This window comes from Palaemon carinicauda, chromosome 6 (assembly GCF_036898095.1).
Source record: "Palaemon carinicauda isolate YSFRI2023 chromosome 6, ASM3689809v2, whole genome shotgun sequence".
Classification (NCBI taxonomy): Eukaryota; Metazoa; Arthropoda; class Malacostraca; order Decapoda; family Palaemonidae; genus Palaemon; species Palaemon carinicauda.
In genome coordinates, this window is record NC_090730.1 from 16,695,333 (window position 1) to 16,713,883 (window position 18,551).

Genomic DNA, 18,551 nt, shown 5'->3' on the forward strand with positions numbered 1-18,551 from the left:
TACCCTATTGTATTCGTTGGTCTCGCACCTGAATACTGTTATTATATTTGTAAATTTTTATATACTCCTGAGTATCTGTATATATTATCACTCACGGTATTATTATACCTACCTTATTGGATTTATGTTCATATTTAAGATACCCTTATAATTGTTTTTTGGTACTCATCTCTGATTAAAAGCATCCTGTATTTCCCTTACGCTTATGTTTTTTCCTTTATTTTGCAAGTTTGGTGACATTTTCTCTTGTATAGATTCACTGGGCGGCACAGGTTCGAGCCCAGAAAAGGGATTTTGACGTAGGAAAAATCTATTTCTGGGCGAAGGACCTGTGCCGCCCAGTGAACCCTCCCAGCTCCTCTCCCTTGGAGTCCCCAAACTTTGGGTGCTAAGGAGTTGGGTTCTGAGCGGATGCATTGTTAGTAGTACCGAGTGAGGTTGAACGGCTCTCCTCTATTGGGGTTTCTGTCGTGGATAAATCTAAATAGTGCGGGACCTCTGAATTATACGCCCAATTTTATACCGACACCAATAGGTGAGCGAGCTAGTTAACCTAGCACTCCTTTACACTTTTTTTCTCTGGTATATTTAGCAGTAAATTACCTAAGAATAAGTGCTAAATGGAGCTTATTCACTGGGCGGCACAGGTCCTTCGCCCAGAAATAGATTTTTCCTACGTCAAAATCCCTTTTTTAGACTACGCAGTTGTTGACGTTCAGGACGTTCAACGTGCGCTCTATCGTTACGATAGAGAGAGAGTGTATCACGGTTTCATTTTGCAGTAAGAGTAAATCGATTCTGACGTTTTGTTCATTCTTTCTTAGCTTAAATGTTTTAAATTCTAAATTAAAGGAACTTTTTATTTGGAAAACCTTTCAGTTTTTTCCTTTAGTCAAATAACATGTTTTTTTGACGTTATATAATTGGGCTCTTCTCTTAGGTGCGAAATCAAGAGAGAAAGAGAGAGAGAGATAGAGACGGAGGGAGAGAGAGGAGAGAAAACGTTCCGTTCAAGCGGGTAACGTTGTTCTCGTGTTACTCTCGTCCCTAGTCTCTGTACGGGGAGGAAGGTAAAACGTTTCTAGGGTTTTATTCTTGTCCCCAGGCTTTGTGTGGTGAGAGATTGTAAACGTAGTTTATTTGAACTAGTGTTTAGTCTCTTTCCCAGCCACTGAATTTTTTATCTTTATATATGTTTTCTGTTTTTTGCTAGTATTAATGAGCTGCATTATACGAATGATTTCGCAATTACTACCTTTTAATGAAGGGTAGAATTGCGTGTTTCAGGTAGAAATCAGTAAAAGTTTCGATTTCAGTGAAATAAGTGCAAAACAGAAAATCGATAAAGTGATATGCGCAAAGTGTTACAGTGTTGCGTCCGAGGGTTCGTCTGTTCGTGCCTGTCGTTCACCTAGTCCGGGACCTCTTGCAAGCTCCCAAGCCCAGGGGAGAAGTAATGTCGAACGACTTATGGGTTCGAGAGGCCTTGATCAACGAACAGACGTTTTTCCCTCCGTGGTTTCGGGCGTATCTACCCAAGATCGCCCCACCCACACAAAGACGAGAGAGCCCATTTATTTCTCGTAAGAAACCATGGACCAAGGTCTCGCGGCTTATTAAGCGCAAGTCGGTCCCTTCCGCGCAAGTCCAACGGCCCAGTTGTAGCCACTGGGTCAGTTCGGACTCGTTGCAGTCTTCCGACGACTGCTCACCTCCTAAGAGAGGCAAAGCGGTATCGCATCAGGCAGTCACACCGTCTGTTGCCGCACCTGCTCTTGTAGACCCTAAGTGGTCTTTGCTGTAGACCATGCAGTCTCAGTTAACGTCATTGATGCAGGACTTTCGTGCGGAGAAGGTTGACACCAACCTCTAGCCTACAACCAACCACGGTTGTGCGTCCTGTGGACGCTGAGGCGACCTTCTGCCGCACTCCAGCTGAGAGAGTCCCGCCACCCATGCGTTCCAGTGTACCCTGCCAGCCGCATGTTGACGTTCAGCGACGCACGGAACCTTCCGTTGACGTTCGCGAGGTACAACAACAGTCTAAGTTGTTTTGTTTTGACGCGGTGCGTCAACCTCCGCATTCTAGAGTTGTTTTGACTGCTCAGTCTAGACAGTCAAAGCAGTCTCGAGTGGACACTGTACGTCCTCACGCACCTGTTGTGGTTGACAGTTCAGTTGTTGACAGTTCACAGACTGTCAAGCAGTTACATGACGTTGCCTTCTGGTCTGCTACTAATGCTCCAGTGAGAGACTCATTGAGGTAACCTAGCTTTTATCGGACAAGGTTCCTGTAGATGAGGAAGTTGCTGTTCTCCCTCCTACTGATATTCCCTTGAGGACTCTGTCAGATGGAGAGGAGCCTTAAGCTGCTTAGCCTCCTATGGACTTTAATTAAATCATGATGATTTTTTTTTTTTTAAGGATCTTCGTCCGGATCTTGTAACTGCTGCTCCTCGTTCGCCTAAACGTCAGAACTTACACTAGGCCTAGCTACTTCGAAGCTGTTGTTTTTAAGCTAGTGCTCTCTCGCTCTCCTAGAGAGCGTTACGTTGGCTAGGCGACTGGTTTTTGCACCAGGAGGAGTTTTTAGGGATACAGCCTTTGATTTCCCTTCTTTTAAACTGGCTTATAGAGCGAGAGTCTGATATGACACGAGAGAAGTTCTCGGCTTGGGAGTTCATGCCTCTGCCCAGATAGACTTCTCAATTCTGGTAGACTCGCCCTGGCGCCTAGCCAGGAGACGCTCCAAGTTGTTTACAGGTCAACTTCTCAGCTTTTGTCAAGCCTTTGAAGTTTTGCTGTACTATTATGTCACACATAACAAGGCTTCCAGGGATGGTAAACGGTTCCGCCTCAGTCGCTAACCCCGTCTGTTGCCACACCTGCTCCCGTAGACCCTAAATGGGCTTTGCTGCAAGCCATGCAGTCCAAGCTTGCGTCCCTGATAGAGGACTTAAATGCGGAGAAGAACCTTCTGGCCAACAACCTTCCAACCGGTCGGTTGTGCGCCCTGTTGACGCTGAGGTAACCTACTCGCGTCTGCCAGTTGAGGTGGTTCCTCCTTCTGGCCAACAACCTTCCAACCGGTCGGTTGTGCGCCCTGTTGACGCTGAGGTAACCTACTCGCGTCTGCCAGTTGAGGTGGTTCCTCCTTCTGGCCAACAACCTTCCAACCGGTCGGTTGTGCGCCCAGTTGACGCTGAGGTAACCTACTCGCGTCTGCCAGTGGAGGTGGTTCCTCCACCGATGCGACCCAGTGTGGGTTGCCAGTCGCACGTTGACGTTAAGCGACGCTCGGAGGTGGTTGTTGACGTTCAGGACGTTCAACAACCAGCAGAGGTGACTTGTTGTGACGCAGTGCGTCAACCTCAGCAACCCGGTAGGGTGTTGACTGCACAACCCAGACGGTCTAGACAGTTTCGGGTTGACGCTGTACTTCCTCGCGCACCCATGGTTGTTGACAGTTCACAGACTGTGCAGCAGTTCCATGATATTGCGTCCGGCTCCGTCACGCATCCACCAGTGCGACCGGATTCAGCGAGTCAGACGTTGCCCACTCCGTTGCCGTTTCCTCATCAGTTTCGGATGAGGAACCCTCTGATGAGGACGTTGCTGAACAAGACGATCAGCCCCCAGCCCTGCTATCCATCCAGAAGATGCTGAAGAAGGAACGCTGCTCAGTCAGGCTGTGGATGAGTCTGGTAGGGACACTGTCATCCGTGGACCAATTTGTGTCACTAGGAAGACTACACATCCGTCCTCTTCTATACCATCTAGCTTTTCACTGGAAAAAGGACAAGACGCTAGAAGCGGTCTCGATCCCGGTTTCCGGAAAGATTAAGTCTTGTCTGACTTGGTGAAAGGACTATATCAACCTTAGAGAGGGTCTTCCCCTGACTGTTCAGACTCCCAACCACGTTCTCTTCTCGGACGCATCGGACGTAGGCTGGGGTGCGACATTAGACGGTCGGGAATGCTCGGGATTATGGAACTCGAGTCAAAGGACAATGCATTTCAACTGCAAGGAGCTACTGGCAGTACGTCTGACCTGGAAAAGCTTCAGGTCTCTCCTTCAAGGCAAAGTGGTGGAGGTGAACTCGGACAACACCACGGCTTTGGCGTACATCTCCAAGCAAGGAGGGACCTACTCTCTGACGTTGTACGAGATCGCAAGGGACCTCCTCACCTGGTCAAAAGGTCTAGACATATCACTAGTAACGAGGTTCATCCAAGGCAACTTGAATGTCATGGCAGATTGTCTCAGTCGGAAGGGACAAATAATTCCAACAGAATGGACCCTCCACAAGGATGTATGCAAGAGACTTTGGGCCACCTGGGGCCAGCCAACCATAGATCTCTTCGCAACCTCGATGACCAAGAGGCTCCCAATATTTTGCTCACCAATCCCGGACCCAGCAGCAGTTCACATAGATGCCTTTCTACTAGATTGGTCACATCTAGATCTATATGCATTCCCTCCGTTCAAGATTGTCAACAAGGTACTGCAGAAGTTCGCCTCTCACGAAGGGACAAGGTTGACGCTAGTTGCTTCCCTCTGGCCCGCGAGAGAATGGTTCACCGAGGTACTTCGATGGCTAGTAGACGTTCCCAGAACACTTCCCCTAAGGGTGGACCTTCTACGTCAGCCACGCGTAAAGAAGGTACACCAAGGCCTCCACGCTCTTTGTCTGACTGCCTTCAGACTATCGAAAGACTCTCGAGAGCTAGAGGCTTTTCTAAGGAGGCAGCCAGAGCGATTGCTAGAGCAAGGAGAACATCCACCCTTAGAGTCTACCAATCAAAGGGGGAAATCTTCCGAAACTGGTGCAAGTCAGTATCCGTATCCTCGACCAGTACCTCTGTAACTCAAATAGCTGACTTCCTCTTATATCTGAGGAAAGAACGATCTCTTTCAGCTCCCACTATCAAGGGTTACAGAAGCATGTTGGCATCAGTCTTCCGTCACAGAGGCTTAGATCTTTCCAACAATAAAGATCTACAGGACCTCCTTAAGTCTTTTGAGACCACGAAGGAGCGTCGTTTGGTTACACCTGGTTGGAATTTAGACGTGGTACTAAGATTCCTTATGTCAGACAGGTTCGAACCGCTACAATCAGCCTCCCTGAAAGATCTCACCTTAAAGACTCTTTTCCTGGTATGCTTAGCCACAGCTAAAAGAGTCAGTGAGATTCATGCCTTCAGCAAGAACATCGGATTCTCATCTGAAACGGCTACATGTTCTACAACTTGGTTTTCTAGCCAAAAACGAGCTGCCTTCTCGGCCTTGGCCAATATCGTTCGATATTCCAAACTTATCGGTTGGTTGGAAATGAACTAGAAAGAGTCTTATGTCCTGTAAGAGCTCTTAAGTTCTATTTAAAACGAACTAAACCTTTACGAGGCCCGTCTGAAGCTTTATGGTGTTCAGTTAAGAAACCATCTTTGCCTATGTCAAAGAATGCTTTATCCTATTTTATCAGACTGTTAATACGAGAAGCTCATTCCCATCTGAATGAGGAAGACCAAGCTTTGCTGAAGGTAAGGACACACGAAGTTAGAGCTGTCGCAACTTCCGTGGCCTTTAAACAAAATAGATCTCTGCAAAGTATAATCGACGCAACCTATTGGAAAAGCAAGTCAGTGTTCGCGTCTTTTTATCTTAAGAATGTCCAGTCTCTTTACGAGAACTGCTACACTCTGGGACCATTCGTAGCAACGAGTGCAGTAGTGGGTGAGGGCTCAACCACTACAATTCCCTAATTCCATAACCTTTTTAATCTTTCTCTTGAAATGTTTTATTATTGTTTTTGGGTTGTCCGGAAGGCTAAGAAGCCTTTCGCATCCTGGTTGATTTGGCGGGTGGTCAAAGTCATTTCTTGAGAAGCGCCTAGATTAGAGGTTTTGATGAGGTCCTGTTGTATGGGTTGCAACCCTTGATACTTCAGATCCTAGGGGTCGCTCAGCATCCTAAGAGGATCGCGAGGCTCCGTAAGGAAGACGTACTTAAAAAGGCAGAGTAATTGTTCAAGTCGACTTCCTTACCAGGTACTTATTTATTTTATGTTTGTTATTTTGAATAACTGCTAAATTGAAATAAAAAATCCTTAGCTCATAATAATGTAAACAATTATTGCTGGTCTCTACCCACCCCCCTGGGTGTGAATCAGCTTATATAATCACCGGCTAAGTTTAATATTGAAAAATGTTATTTTGATAATAAAATAAATTTTTGAATATACTTACCCGGTGATTATATATTAAAGGACCCTCCCTTCCTCCCCAATAGAGACCCAGTGGACCGAGGAGAAAATTGAGTTCTGTGTTTACATTGAGTACTGAGTACCTGCACGACAGATGGCGCTGTTGAAGTACACCCCCTACCTGCATTGCGATCGCTGGCGGATTTTTAACGTAGAGTTATCTGTCGAGCAACAGAGTTGCAGCTTATATAATCACCGGGTAAGTATATTCAAAAATTTATTTTATTATAAAAATAACATTTTTCCCAACTACAGTATACAAACCGGAGTCCTTTAAGTCATACTTCCCGCCTCAACCTCCCTGCAAGCTCTAGGTGAAGGTCAAAGTGGCTACTCAGTGTTAAATCATACTTCCCGCCTCGACCTCCCTGCAAGCTCTAGGTGAAGGTCAAAGTGGCTACTCAGTGTTAAATCATACTTCCCGCCTCGACCTCCCTGGAAGCTCTAGGTGAAGGTCAAAGTGGCTACTCAGCGAGCCGACAGCGTGAGCGGGCTTCCCTCGCTAATCCCAATAACTACCACCACCTCATAAATTTAACAGCTGAGTTTCGAGCTTCATTAAAATCATACTCTTTTAAAGGGCTAGGGTTTGTATAGTTAAGAAAAATGCAAATTGCTTAAAATTATGTCGCAGTTCATCTTCATTGTACATTGTCAATGTTTTCTTTTTTAGGTTGAATATTGGAGAGAAGAAGAGTTAACTGGTGTTCAGCAGGATTCAAGTCAAGTAATTAGTTGCAGCATTTTTTTCCTTTCTTGCAAAATAAAAGATTTGACATCAACATGTACAGTATTGTTTGATGATAAAATTATGGAAATATTTTATCTAGTTAAAGAAGAAAATTAAAAGAGTATAGCAAACTTGTTTCCAAAGTCATATGTGGAATTTGAAAGTGCTTTACCAATTTTACCAGGGTATGGTTATCATGCTGTCCTAATCAAACATTGTTGTGGTTTTTATAGATTATGCTGTATTATTTTTACTTGGAAGCTCTTTGCTGTATGTCATTGAGAGTGTTAGTTTAGCTAGTTTCCTTTCTAACGAATATTTGAGTCAAATTAACATTTGATGTGGGTATCCATTTTGAAAGAGGTGGGTGAAATACAGTATGCAGTTCCAAAACATATATGGAGAAATAAAAGATCTGTAGCACCATAGTTGCCCTGTAAAAAGAATAATTTATACCAACCAGAGCCTATTCTTTGATTTTTGTGTAAACAAATATTTTGTGATGAAGTGTCTATTGAGAAAAATGTATAGGAGAGTGCTGTATTTACATTGATTTTAAAGTGAAACCCTGTGAATTATTGCAGTGCAGTATTTTGTAATAAGAAATCATTGACTAACACTTATCAGTGAACATGTATTAAAATTACTTTACATTATTCTTAATATGATAGGGTTATTTTTTCAATAAGGAAACTGAAAAGGTAATACTCTGGACATTTTTTTAAAGTGTTGAATTTTTGAAATTTGTTTTGTAATCAAAAGGATTATTGTTTCAACATTTCAGAAGTAAGAATGGAATCAAGAACTCCAGAATGCAGTGTTAAAGTAAAAGGGCTTCTTAAAATGAAGCTTTAAAAAGATTTTTCTAAGTGAAAGGGAACATTCTATCAGTGTAGAGTAGATCTTGTGTTAGAAGGAATAAATTGTTTGTAATTACGAAAAGCAGAAAGAAACATGGATGTGCATAGAGAAGAAGATAGTATACAAGCAGTGATGAATAAACAGGAAGTAAAGTCAGATATACCGTTGGAGACTGGTGGAGTACGCGTTAAATTGAAGCGTCGTCGACCATCCAAGCCCTGTTCATGTCCAGAATGTGGAAAGGTATATCGTGATAAGAGAGGTCTGAAGCATCATATCAGAATTCACACAGGGGAGAAACCCTACAGCTGTGAGGACTGCAAAAAGTCTTTTCGTACAAGTGATTCATACAACTATCACATGAAAGTTCACAGAGGAGAGAAGCCTTATGCATGCAAAGAATGTGAAAAGGCATTCATGGCAAAAAGTCATCTTGAAGCACATGAGAGAATTCATACTGGTGACAGACCATTTGTGTGTGAGGTGTGTGGAAAATCATTTTCTCAGTTAGGGGGTCTCTCCAATCATATGAAAATTCATATAGGAGAGAGGCCATTTAAGTGCAATGAATGTGGAAAGTCATTTATGCAAGGTTCATCTCTGCAGAAGCATATGGTCACTCACTCTGAGACGAAAGCTTTTACTTGTGAAGAGTGTGGAAGAGCGTTCAACACAAAAATAGGTGTGAGAAGACATCTGCTAACTCATGCAGAAGCAGTAGAGAAACCTTTTGAATGCAACATATGCAAGAAAGGATTTGGCAGCTGTGCTGTTCTTAAGCGTCACATGAGAGTTCACACAGGAGAGAAGCCGTATGAATGTAATGTTTGTGGGAAGACTTTCAGTCAAAATGGGCCTTTGAGAGATCATATGCGACTGCACACTGGTGAGAGACCATACGTTTGTAAGAAATGTGGGGAAACATTTAATCGAAGAGGTACCATTATCAAACACAGAAAACTTCATTCCTGAAAATAAAAAAGTGCTGGTCAGATTAAGTATTGCCCTTAAAGAAAATTAAATAAAAGGATTAAAGTTTGCTGTTGAGGAATAATGATTTACTCTTAGATGTAATAATTGCAATTGTTTTTATGATGGTTCTACCATGTTTCAGATGTAACCAGATCTTCAAAGTTGAATAATAGAAATACAAGTACAGTCACATGTCTTCACAAAAGAATTCTGAAATTTTCACGCTGTAGAACGAGATGCGAATATATTTGTGACTCATTGCGACAAATGTTTTATGATGAGAAGAGAGATTTGCCAGGCCGAGAATAAAATGGTCACCCATTAAAAATGTTGAAGAAAAAGAGTTGTTCACTCAATAGAAATGTATCTCTTAATAGTAAGGGAAACTATAATAGTACAGTACATATGGTACTGTATATTTTGTATATGTACAGTATTTTACAGTGTGTATTGTATTATTTTCCATTTATTATTGCATTATGTTCTTATAACTACTTAATTTACAGGTATTAACAGTTAGTTTAGGTATACTTGAATGGTTCAAATGTATTTGGCCTTACAGTATCATTGTGGTTATACTTTAACTTTATTGTAAAATTTTGTGTGGTTTTTGTAGAAGTTGGAACAAATTAGGCAATTTACATGTAAAATGGTACTCGTAATTTCCATGAAACAAAAGCCATTCCAGAGAGAATTAATTTTGTGTTGTGAGGCATTACTGCAATATTATTGAAGTGTATTTATAATGTACAGTATGTACTGTATTATATATTTTATATGATTTTGATACAGTACATCAGAATAAAAGAAATATGTCATACAATGTACCACAATATTCTTTAATGATAAATTATGATTACACTTAGTATGAGCTGTATAAATGAATTATATAGAAAAAAAAATAAACTAAGATTAGAATGTATTTATTCCTATGTGGAAACAAACTTCTGAGTCATTTATATACTGACCATGTTTTCTACGACCGGCCAATCAATATTTGGTTGATTGCCTCATGCTTCGTGCTGGGTAAACGCAGTGCATGTGAAAGGAGCAAGCAACAGGTTGCTCACAGTGTCTCCCCACAACACTACCTGTTGCAAAGTGAAGAGGTTCTCTCACTTCCTCTCTATGATTGAGCCTTTTACATTAACCTCGTCTACCTTTTCAGTGTGTAGCAATCTTGACTTGTGTTTTTCCTTAATTCATGGTTATTTGAATGTCTACTCATTAACTATGAGTTACAAGTGAGTGCTTGTGTCCTGTAAATCTCGGTATTTACGTCTTTACCCAGGACGGGATTGCAACATTTGTGGCGTTCACTATGAACCAGGAGGACATTGACACAACTTCTTTGTCCCTCTTGCGTAGACAAGAGATGTTCAAGAGAATCATCATGTAACTATTGTAGGGATTTGTCTCCCTCCCAACGGGAGAGCTATACTTCTCGCCGCAGGAAACTGAAAGAAATTTCTACGTAGCCGAGTCTCCTTTTTACGGCAGTTGAAGAATCTCTTCCTAGGCAGCGAGAACCTCCCTTCAATATTACATGCCAAGAATTAGCAGATGCCTAATCCTCAAACGACATACATAATCAAGACCTTGAGGAGCCAGGATAATAAATGAACAGGCATGTTGTATAAGATGATCCCGCAGGAGGGAACCTAGAGTTGAGAAAGCTTTTCCTCTAAGTCAAACGTCAACACTGTTGGATGAGCCTGCTGGAGGGAACCCAGAGTTGAGAAAGCTTTTCCTCCAAGTCAAAAGTCAACGCTGTTGGATGAGGAAAGGCTATATTTCCCTACATGTTTTCAGGATCCAAGTTTGCCATATGATGATGGAGCCCCTATGTTGAGGTTTCCTCTACAGTCTTAAGAGATCCTTAAAAGCTTATAAATGGGGGGCCAGACCGCATCACCTGTGGTCAACCCCAAGTCTTTCCAGAACTCTGTGAGGTTAGCCCACCCTCTCCTTCCCTACCTAGTGTAGGGAAATCGAGTAGGAGATCCACCAATACCCATGCTTGTCAGGATTCAAGCAGGAGAATCATTTAGCTAGATTATGCTGTATGCACTGCCATCTCAGTGATCACGCAAGTCAACCTTGCTGCAAGTGAAGATTTTTCTTCATGCCCAAGGCAAGCCCACTGTTTGTCGTAGGATATTCCCTGTAAAGGCAGATCATATTCCAGCTTAAGGCATGAGTATTTTTTTCCTGCAATGCAATGAGTTGAGGCATCCTCCCTGGAAAATTCGGATGGTGGTCAAAAGTATGGCCCCACAAACATGATTGATAGCATAGAATGATCAATTATTTGGAGAATTCCCCCTTCATTTTATCATGAAGGGTGAAGGTAGGAAAGAAGACTCACCCCACGCCTGCTACGCAACAGTCTGACTTGAGAGTCGACCTGACTAAAAGGTGTAGAAGAGGCCCAGGCCAAAGACAAAATGGGCTTTTTGGCCATAAGCCATGTCGTCCTGATGGAAGCTTCCTATAGACAGCTTTCTAAGGGATATTTGGCTACAGTGATACTCCCTGAGAATTGACCATAGGTCTCCATAATTCTAACTCCTGGCGCGAGTATCCTTAAAATTTTCCTTAAGGATATCGCATAATATCAGGGGACGTATATCTTGATACGACACATGGTAATCTACACCCCGAATAGAGTTTTCACTCTGAGGGGGAAATGTGGCGAAATCGAAGGGGAGCCATTATCAAGGTTACCCTTCCTCCCCTACTATTACAGGGCCCAAAATGGCGGCATATTCCGTATTCAGTTGCGCCTTCGCACGGTGTATCTCCCTGCATATCTAGTGTTCTAGACGGCTATTTTGAGGAATTTAACATGCATTCTCTAGCATCTTCTGCCTCTGGAAAGTTGAGTATTTAATCTTTACTGTGTATACTTTTTAGCTCCCTTCTCACAGTGAAATTAGTATGATTTTAATGTTTATCGGAGCAAAGCCAGTAACCGGAGGCGCCATTTTGGACGCTGTCGTTCGTCATACATGCTTTATTTAGTTAGCAGAACGACATTCCCAGTATTTAGCTTTAATGAATTATAGCTATTTAGGCAAAATTATACTAGTGAAGATAAGATCATGCACGTATTTTTCCTCTTCCTTAAATGTATCGATCGTATACGTTGGAGTCTCGCTGATAAAGCGTAGCCGAGATCTCGCCCTGCGCTAGGCTAACCTAGCCTTCGTGCTTTAGTATACTTTCATACATTATCCCCGTTTACCCTCGTGTATCGTTTTATCAATTCAAGAGGAGATAGTATATCTCCTAGAATTAATTATATAATTCGATACTCGTCTCTTTCGGAGATTTAAGGGTAAACCTTCCTTCCCTCTATGAGTGCCGCCATTAGGCGACAACCCTATCTTGGTCTTGCCATAGAGTAGTATACTCCGGCTTGATTAGGCTAGTGTTTTTCTGTCTTCCCCCTTGGCGGCGAGTATCCCGGCTTGGTTTTACGACAGTAACTCAGAGTATTCAGTCTTTATGCCGACAACTCGACTGCCGGAGGAGTAGTCACTCCCCTGCCAGCATACAGTTGCAGGCATAGGAAGCCTAGCTTCCTTAGCCCGCATCCGAAGTGGTAGTACGATGCCGCCACCTTCTCCCTTGCGGTCTAGAAGACAAGTCTTGTTTCGGCAAGGTCCTGGGCTGAAGAATCAATATTCTTCTGCCGCCCAGGATGGCGCCGATACTGAAACGATGTTTCTTTTGTGACTGGAAATGGCCGACAATCCTGCCACCTTCTCCTGACACAACATGCAAGACCCTTTTCCTGCCCTTCTCTGTCCTTTAGCGATAGCCTAGCCATCGCATGTCTTTGGCCAGTGTCCTACAATCTCCTCGCTTGTCGGATAGACTGTGGCGCTGGCCGGGCTCCTACATAGGCGGCTTGATAGCCACTATGACCTTCCCCTTACGGACGCAAGGCTCCGGGAAAGGTTGTGCCGGCCATGATGGCTGCCGGTGGGAGACCCTTTGTCTTTGAGTATTCACCAATCCTCCCTTGGACTGCCATCCACATCCCTGAAACCGGCAATAGCCAGCAGCAGATCTTGTGGCTGGGTGGAAGCTAGAATTTTTCATTCCCCCTTCCATTTGAACCCTCTTTCTGGAGGAAGGCAGTAGGGATAATAACACCTACACCCTTATTTATTGTACCAAACTATATTAATAAGGCAGCCCTTCTCTCCATGCTTTCTCTCTCTCTGTCAGCTAGTGCCATCAGGTACTAACCTAGCCGGCAGACCGGTGCCGCCAGGTACTAGCCTAGCCAGCAACATGCCGGCTGAACTACAGTATATGCTTATACAGTAGCCAGTATTTCTGCAGTATAGTACATACTGCAGGCAGAAAACTATAGTATATATTATGCAGTAGTTTATATTTTCCAATATACTCTGCGTATTCTTTCACAGTCTATTGTTGAGACCAATCTTATATTGAAGTGAAGTATTCCTTCAATACACTGATGAAAATCATCTGATCATAATTTACCCCACAATATTAATACTTTTATGAAAGGGTCAGTGCTAGTATACACTAATTCTAACTTTAGAAATTAGAACCCTTCTCCTTTGATTTTCCTTTAATAAGGAAATTCTAATATTAATATTGGGGGAGGTCACAGCAATTGGCTGGACAGGAGGCACAAGTATGTGTCTTTCCTATTTCCTCTCTAGCTTACTATCCTAAGCTATAATGGTTAAGATACCAAAATATTTGATCCATGACATTTTTATTTATCAAGTGTGATAAATTACCGCATTCTCATTTCAATTTCCTTTCTTTACAGGAGGAGCAGAAAGTGAAGTGTGAGGTGATCTACTGTAACCACAGTCACACTATGTGCAGGTCTCATGCCGCCTGCGTTGTTACAACCGAGACCTTGAGGTATTGGGACCCCAAGGACTGCAACGTCTGCTCGGCCTTGGTGGCTGAGGGTTTCGGCGACCCCAAGTCAACGGAGTCGAGGGATGCAGCACGCGAAAAGCTTCGGAAATGGGTACGAGGGTTTCAAAAGAACTCTCCTGGACCGTACCTTCCCAACGATAGGATGCGTAGCTTGCTGTTCCCGAAAGCAACAGCTGATGCCGTCGTACCCCAGGCACGACCCGGGCCTCCCTGCGTCCAGATCGCAGTCGAGGCTGATGTTACTGAGGCATTGCAAGGCATGGACATCCACCAAGAGGAAAGGATGTCTGAATTGTCCACGGACTCGGAGAAGGATCTCCTTCAGGACGATTCTGAGGAAGAGTCTACTCTTCCACCCGAAGGAGATGAAGACTACGACTCAACGGAAGCGGAGGAGCCCCCTCTGCCTGTGCCGGCAGTAGAGCCGACACCGTCTACGTCTTCGGCTGCTTCCCCTCCATTGGACGCAATGGGTCAGGCAGTTTTGGCCCACATTACTGCCCTAATGGAGAATCTATTTAAGGAGAACGTAGCAAGGGAAGCAAAGATGACGAGAGAGTTCCGTGAAGCGACTCGGACCATCACTTCCCAAAGGTCTTTCAAGCGACCCAGAGTACAGGACCTGCTACCCTGCTCCGAGACCAATCCCTGGAGGTATGCGGAGTTTATGCCGATCAACAACGGAAAACTCTACATTTCATAGAAGTTGGGAGCCGTCCACCTGGACGACGTTGAGTTTTGGCCGAACTTCAGCACTTACCCGGAGTGCTTCATCCGGCTGAAGCGTGAACCAGTGTCGAAAGAGGAGACGGATCCAAAGGAGGTCATGGTATTTGACCACGACAAGGCACAGGCTCTCTTGATGAGTAGCCTGAAGAAGGAAGGTTATACCAACTCGCGAGTTTCTGCACTGAGAAAGAAATGCCCTACCTTTCTTGCTCCTTCTTTGAGAGCCTTCCCCTTCACGTCGAAGGCTTTTCAGAGTGTTGCCAAGGCTGCTGAGGCAGGCAAACCATGCCCTACACTAGAGGAGTGTAGTCCTCTGTCTCTGGCCTTGCCCACGGATGAGAAGGAATGGAAGGAGGTCCACCTAACCTTCTCAGTAGGAAAACTTGAAGCTGATATCGCGGGACAGCAGTTCAGCGAGAACCTACCGAAGCTATCGGACTTTCTCTTGTGAAGGGAGCAAGAGACAAAAGAGAGGCTAGCCGCTTCTCTTTCCCTCCATAACTGCATAGAGATATATGCAGGCCACAACAGCACCCCAGATATGCTCAAGGTCCTGGCCAAGATGCAGATGGCCACCCTCGTAAAAAACCTATACGCCTTCATGAAGGCCAGGAGAGCCTGTAAGGAGTTCGTGTTTGCTGCTGCAGCAGTGAAACACGAACCCAGGAAGCTGATTTCTTCCAGTATCTGGGGTAAGGACCTCTTCCCAAAAGAAGTGGTCCAAGAGGTAGTTGAGAAAGCCGCCACGGAGAATAGGAACCTTCTCCAAAAGTGGGGCATCTCCTTAAAGAGAAAATCTTCCCCGGATGTGGGTCCCCAACCCAAACGGAAGACAAAGAAGCCAAGACTACCTTCTCAGCCTACTTAGCAACCTCCCACGGTCACCATGACCGCGATGCCCCAAGTGGTCGCTCAGCCACAGACCACCTTCCAAGTGGTGCCTCAACAGCTGGTTGCCCAGTCACCAGCTTTCAACCCAGGGTTTGAGAGGCACACTACTACCTTTCGTCCGAAAGGAAGAGGTTCTCGACGGGGCTCCTCAAGACACCCCTCACGAGGCAGGGGAGGACGCAGTCAGCAATGAGATGCTACAGGTAGGAGGAAGATTTCAACACTTTCTGGATTGTTGGACCTTCAATCCCTGGGCCCAAAGCCTAAACAAAAATGGACTAGGATGGAAATGGAGCAGATCTCCACCTTCATTTCCTCAATTCTTCCAACACTCCACCCCCTTACTGGAAGAATATACCTTAGAACTCTTGAACAAGAAGGTTATAAGGAAAGAAAAGTCCATCAAATTCCAGGGAAGGCTGTTTTGTGTTCCCAAGAAGGACTCGGACAAACTCAGAGTCATTCTGGACTTGTCGCCACTCAACAAATTCATCGAGAACAACAAGTTCAGGATGTTAACCCTTCAACACATCAGGACCCTGTTACCAAAAGGGGCCTACACAGTCTCAATAGACCTGGCAAATGCTTACTGTCACCTTCCAGTCAGCCGCCCCCTCTCCTCCTACCTAGGATTCAAGCTACAGAAGACAAAGTATGTCTTCAGAGCCATGCCCTTCGGACTAAACATAGCCCCAAGGATCTTCACGAAACTTGCGGACGCAGTCGTGCAACAACTACGCCTAGAAGGCGTTCAGGTAGCAACGTACCTGGACGACTGGCTGGTGTGGGCAGCATCCAAGACTGCTTGTCTTCAAGCATCCAAGAAAGTGATCCAGTTTCTGGAACATCTGGGATTCAAGATCAACTTCAAGAAGTCTCACCTCTCTCCAGCTCAGGAGTTTCAGTGGTTGGGAATCCATTGGAACTTGAAGTCACACCGCCTCTCCATTCCACCAAGGAAAAGGAGAAAGATCGTGGGTTCTGTCAAGAGACTACTGAAATCCGACAGGATCTCAAGACGCCAACAGGAAAGAGTACTGGGCTCTCTCCAGTTTGCAGCAGTAACAGACCCAGTGCTAAGAGCACACATCAGATCTTGATGTCATACCAGTTTGCGTGCTCTCCATATAGCGTACCTTCTTCTGAATTTAAACCTTCTCCTGTTGACGTGCAGCCCCGGGTTAGCGCTTATTCATCTGTTCATGCATGCCTGCTCCTGTGAATTCACGCTCATTGGATTACGAGAGCTTGCTCTCCTGTTTGGAGTATATTTTCCAATTAGAGGGTGCTCATGAGTGTACAAACACTGTCAGTAAAAAATGATTCTCCTCTCTCTGGGACTTCACATGATTGCTTGCATGTGCGCTCTCCTTCGATACAGTGCATGTATCCTCCACTTCTAGAATGTCTTAGCATTCGAGCGCATGAAAGTAGCAAGCTTTGGTCTAGCCGTGTGCGTGCTCACTCTCTTGATCACAAGCATTCTTCAAATCATGCACGCTATAATCGTCATACACACTCCCCATTTGTGGAAAGTTCTCCTGTGCAAGCAGCCTCACCTGTGGACATGGGTTCTGTACAAGCATGGACACCTTAGGACATAAGGACATACGTCCTTCTATTAATGAAAAATCTACTTTTTCAATATTAAACTTACCCGATAATCATGTAGCTGTCAACTCTGTTGCCCGACAGAATTCTACGGAAGGGATACGCCAGCGATCGCTATACAAGAGGGGGTGTACTCACAAGCGCCACCTGTGGCCAGGTACTGCAGTACTTCTTGTTGACACCACTTCAATTTTTCCTCTGTCGTGCTTCCGGCAAGACGTTCATGGATACGCTTATAATTTTGGAGTCTTGTTCACGGTTTTTGGTGGAGTATTGCTCTAAGATTTCAGCTTTCGCTATTCAGGAAGTTTTATTATTAGCTTAGCTAACTTTTGGAATTAATTTGATTAATTATGGTGACGAAGAGAGTATGAACTCTCTTTCACCTTTAAATGGCCGACCCTTCCCTTAGACGGAAGTGTTGGTGTCTAAGAGAGTATAGACTCTCTTTCTTAATTTTGCTTAACAAAAGTTATAGATTTATTTTATATCTCTCCGCCTTTTATAGGCCTCTTCGATTAACTTCCTTTTATTATAAACTTATTAAAATTAATTTTTATATTTGTTTATATTCGACCTTTCCTAATAGTAGGCGGTCTTTTCTTGGTACCGAAGTTAATTAACATTGAGCCCGTCATTTCGGTTTTACCTGTTAACATATTATGCTATTTTAATGTTTTTGAAAGAATTTCTTTGATAGTCTCGTACTGTTTTCAAAGTTGAACTAACGTTTTGTTTTGTCTCTGCAGTTGTTGACGTTCAGAACGTTCAACTTGCGCTCTATCGTTACGATAGAGAGAGAATTTTCACGGTGTCACGTTGCAGTAAGAGTAACCGTGTCTAGCGTTTTGTTCATTCTTTCTTAACTTAATGGTTTTAATTCTAATAAAGGAACTTTTCATTTTGGGAAATATTTCAGTTTTTTCCTTTAACAATAATATGTTTTAACGATATATATGATTGGGCTCTTCTCTCAGGTTCTAAGTCAAGAGAGAGAGAGAGAGAGAGAGATAGTGACGGGGGGAGAAAGAGGAGGATAAACGTTTCGTTCAAGCGAGTAACGTTGTTATCGTTTTTGCTCTTCTCCCTAGTCTCTTTAGGGGAAGAAGGTAAACGTTTCTAGAGTTTTTTCTTGTTCTCAAGCTTTATGCGGTGAGAGATTTTAAACGTAGTTTATTTGATCTAGTGTTTAGTCTCTTTCCAGCCACTGAATTATTTATCTTTCATTAGATTTTTCTGTTACATTGTAATTCTGTTTTCGCAATTACTAACTTTTGAGAAAGGATAGAATTGCGTGTTTCAGGTACAAACCACTTAAAGTTTCGAGTTCAGTGAAATAAGTGCAAACAGAAAATCAAAAGTGATAAGTGATTAGCGCAAAGTGTGTCAGTGTTGTGCGTGAGGGTACTTCTGTGCGTGCCAGTCGTCCTCCCAGTCCGGGACCTCTTGCAAGCTCCCAAGCCCAGGGGAGAAGCAATGTCGAAGGGCAAAAGGGTTCGGCAGGCCTTGATCGGCGCACAGAAGTATCCTTGGTGGTTGCGGGCGTGTCTTACAGA

The 18,551-nt window shown here is 43.9% G+C and overlaps 1 protein-coding gene across 1 annotated transcript in view; it reads left to right on the plus strand.

The window, feature by feature from the left end:
- LOC137642885 (zinc finger protein 624-like) overlaps positions 1–18,551 on the plus strand; it is a 142,524-nt gene that overhangs the window by 88,217 nt on the left and 35,756 nt on the right. The window contains exons 2-5 of the mRNA XM_068375752.1: positions 6,937–6,990; positions 7,778–8,823; positions 9,333–9,341; positions 13,646–13,743. Coding sequence (XP_068231853.1) covers positions 7,948–8,823; positions 9,333–9,341; positions 13,646–13,743 — 983 coding nt within the window. The 5' untranslated portion in view covers positions 6,937–6,990; positions 7,778–7,947. The remainder of the gene's footprint in view (positions 1–6,936; positions 6,991–7,777; positions 8,824–9,332; positions 9,342–13,645; positions 13,744–18,551) is intronic.